Source organism: Cyprinodon variegatus, unplaced genomic scaffold, assembly GCF_000732505.1.
Source record: "Cyprinodon variegatus isolate N-32 unplaced genomic scaffold, C_variegatus-1.0 Scaffold1461, whole genome shotgun sequence".
NCBI classification, from domain to species: Eukaryota; Metazoa; Chordata; class Actinopteri; order Cyprinodontiformes; family Cyprinodontidae; genus Cyprinodon; species Cyprinodon variegatus.
This window is the reverse complement of record NW_015151914.1, coordinates 131,628-133,759: the sequence shown is the minus strand read 5'-3', so window position 1 is coordinate 133,759 and position 2,132 is coordinate 131,628. Positions and strand designations below refer to the sequence as shown.

The 2,132-nt window shown below is 49.7% G+C and overlaps 1 protein-coding gene across 1 annotated transcript in view; it reads right to left on the bottom strand.

The window, feature by feature from the left end:
• LOC107103488 (laminin subunit beta-1-like) overlaps nt 1-2,132 on the bottom strand; it is a gene marked incomplete at its 3' end in the record, with an annotated part of 70,399 nt that overhangs the window by 16,023 nt on the left and 52,244 nt on the right. The window contains exons 17-21 of the mRNA XM_015403212.1: nt 1,795-1,915; nt 1,322-1,484; nt 1,112-1,255; nt 628-859; nt 394-557 (exon numbers count right to left, since the gene is read on the bottom strand). Coding sequence (XP_015258698.1) covers nt 394-557; nt 628-859; nt 1,112-1,255; nt 1,322-1,484; nt 1,795-1,915 — 824 coding nt within the window. The remainder of the gene's footprint in view (nt 1-393; nt 558-627; nt 860-1,111; nt 1,256-1,321; nt 1,485-1,794; nt 1,916-2,132) is intronic.

Below are 2,132 nucleotides of genomic sequence, written 5' to 3'. Positions count from 1 at the left end.
AGTTACAGATTAGCCCAGAGTTGCAGATTAACTCAGTTACAGATTAGCTCAGAGTTACAGATAAACAACTGTGGATTGTGAATATAGATGTAAGCAGGGTATTAATGATAATATTTCAGAATGAAATCATCTTCTCTCATTAAAATAAAGAGAAATGTTCCAGCCATGACATAGATTCCCATTTAGATATGGATCTGGACTTGGACCAGAACCTTCTAACATCTGACTAATAACAGCATTCTGCCTTAGGGTTGGGATGTGGCTCTGATTTTTCTAGACCTTAATCAAACAGATGGAGGTGGTGTGTTTTCACTGTGATCAGGTATAACCAGCTGAAGGGGTGTGAATACTTTTCAGTGAAACAATCAGGAACAGGGAGCTCAGATAACTCACCCGTGAAGCCTTGTTTGCAGCTGCAGATGATCTGATCAGAGCTCTGGTCGGTTTGACAGGAGAGTCCGTGGAAGTTGGCGGAACCGGGGATACCAGGGCAGGGGCAGGGGTGGCAGTGATCCCCAGAACCAAGCACCGGGTTCCCATAGAACCCATCCATGCAGCTGTGAAGAAGGAGCAGTGAGGTTCATATGTCTGCATTAATCAGGAAGGTCCAGAATCAGCCGTCCTCACCGTTCACAGAAGCGTCCCGCCGTGTTGTCCCTGCAGCCCTGGCACTCCCCTGTCTGGGGGTGGCACAGGTCTGCGTGGCCGTTGCACTGGCAGGGTCTGCAGCTGGGGAAGCCCCACTGGCCCGGTTGGCAGTCGGAGCACTGGCGCCCAGAGGCTCCCTGTCTGCAGGGGCACTGGCCTGTAACTGGGTCGCACTGGTGGCTCACAGAGCCCTCTGGGTGGCAGTCACAGGCTGGAAGAGAGAGGAGAGGAGGGCTCATTCTCTGAGAAGCATGGAGGGGTCCCAAACTCTGGTTCTACTTCTTTGCAGAAGACAAATGTTCTGATTGCTGCATGAGGCACCAATTAGAGGGTGATGGACCAGACCTGCCAATAAAAGCTGAAATCCAGGGAAAGAACGTCATCACCATTACTCATCTTAGAGAATCATGTCTCCTCATCAAACCTTAAATAAAGAGGTTTTTGGTTCCAGAACCAGACTGACCAGTGCAGCCATTCACTCCGAAGCCGTAGGTTCCTGGGGCGCACTGGTCGCAGCGGCGCCCCATGACGTTGGCTTTGCAGCGGCACTGACCTCCCACCGTCTCACACGCGCCGCTGACGGAGCCCTGAGGGTCACACTGACAGGCTGCACAGAAAACAGACGATCAGGTTCTGCATCAAACGGCCACAGAGCAGCTTTGGGTCCACTTACGCAGAGCGCCGTTGTGAATAACAGCCGAGATGCTGCAGATGAGCTTGGAGCACGTGTCATCCAGAGCCGGCATCGGCGGCATCATGAAGGAGCCCAGGCACAGGTCCTCTGATTCACTGACCTGGAAACCAGGAAGCTCGGAGTAGCTGGGGATCAAAACCAGCTGTTTGGAGAACAGCAAACACAGTTTCATGGTTAAAGGAAGTCCGTCTTCAAATACAGAGATTTCCTCATGGTAAAAGGATCAGGCAGAAAAAACGGCCACAATCAGATGATTTGTTTGGATTTAGGTATAAAAACAGAAGAACTAACTGCAAGGAAACCTTTTAGACACATAATAGACCGAAATCAGCAGAGGACAGATTATCTGGATCAAAACCAGAACCGAAACACCCAAAATGGCTTGTTTTGGTTAATCCCAAAAGCAGCCACCGGGGGGAGCTCTGCTGCTATTATGGGGGGGTTGGACTTACCGAGTCCACCAGGATGAAGGCAGTGAGGTGTCTGTACGCCACTCCATGTCTCTGGAACCTGATGGCCACCATGTAGCGGTTATTGGGCTCAAAGCAAAATGGGCGGGACATCATGTTGAATCTGGAAGAGCAGAGGCTGATTACTGGGAACACTGGGAGAGCTTTTAGGTCCAACATCTAACAGTTAACTACAATAAACTACCTCCTCTACAAACATCTTTACATTTGTCTATTAATCAAAACTGTTGGAGAAACAAAAAGCTTCCACCTGTTTGGGTTCAGATGGGATTAAAATAATCTCAGTGCTCCTAATCCCAGATGGTCTTAGGAGCAAATTC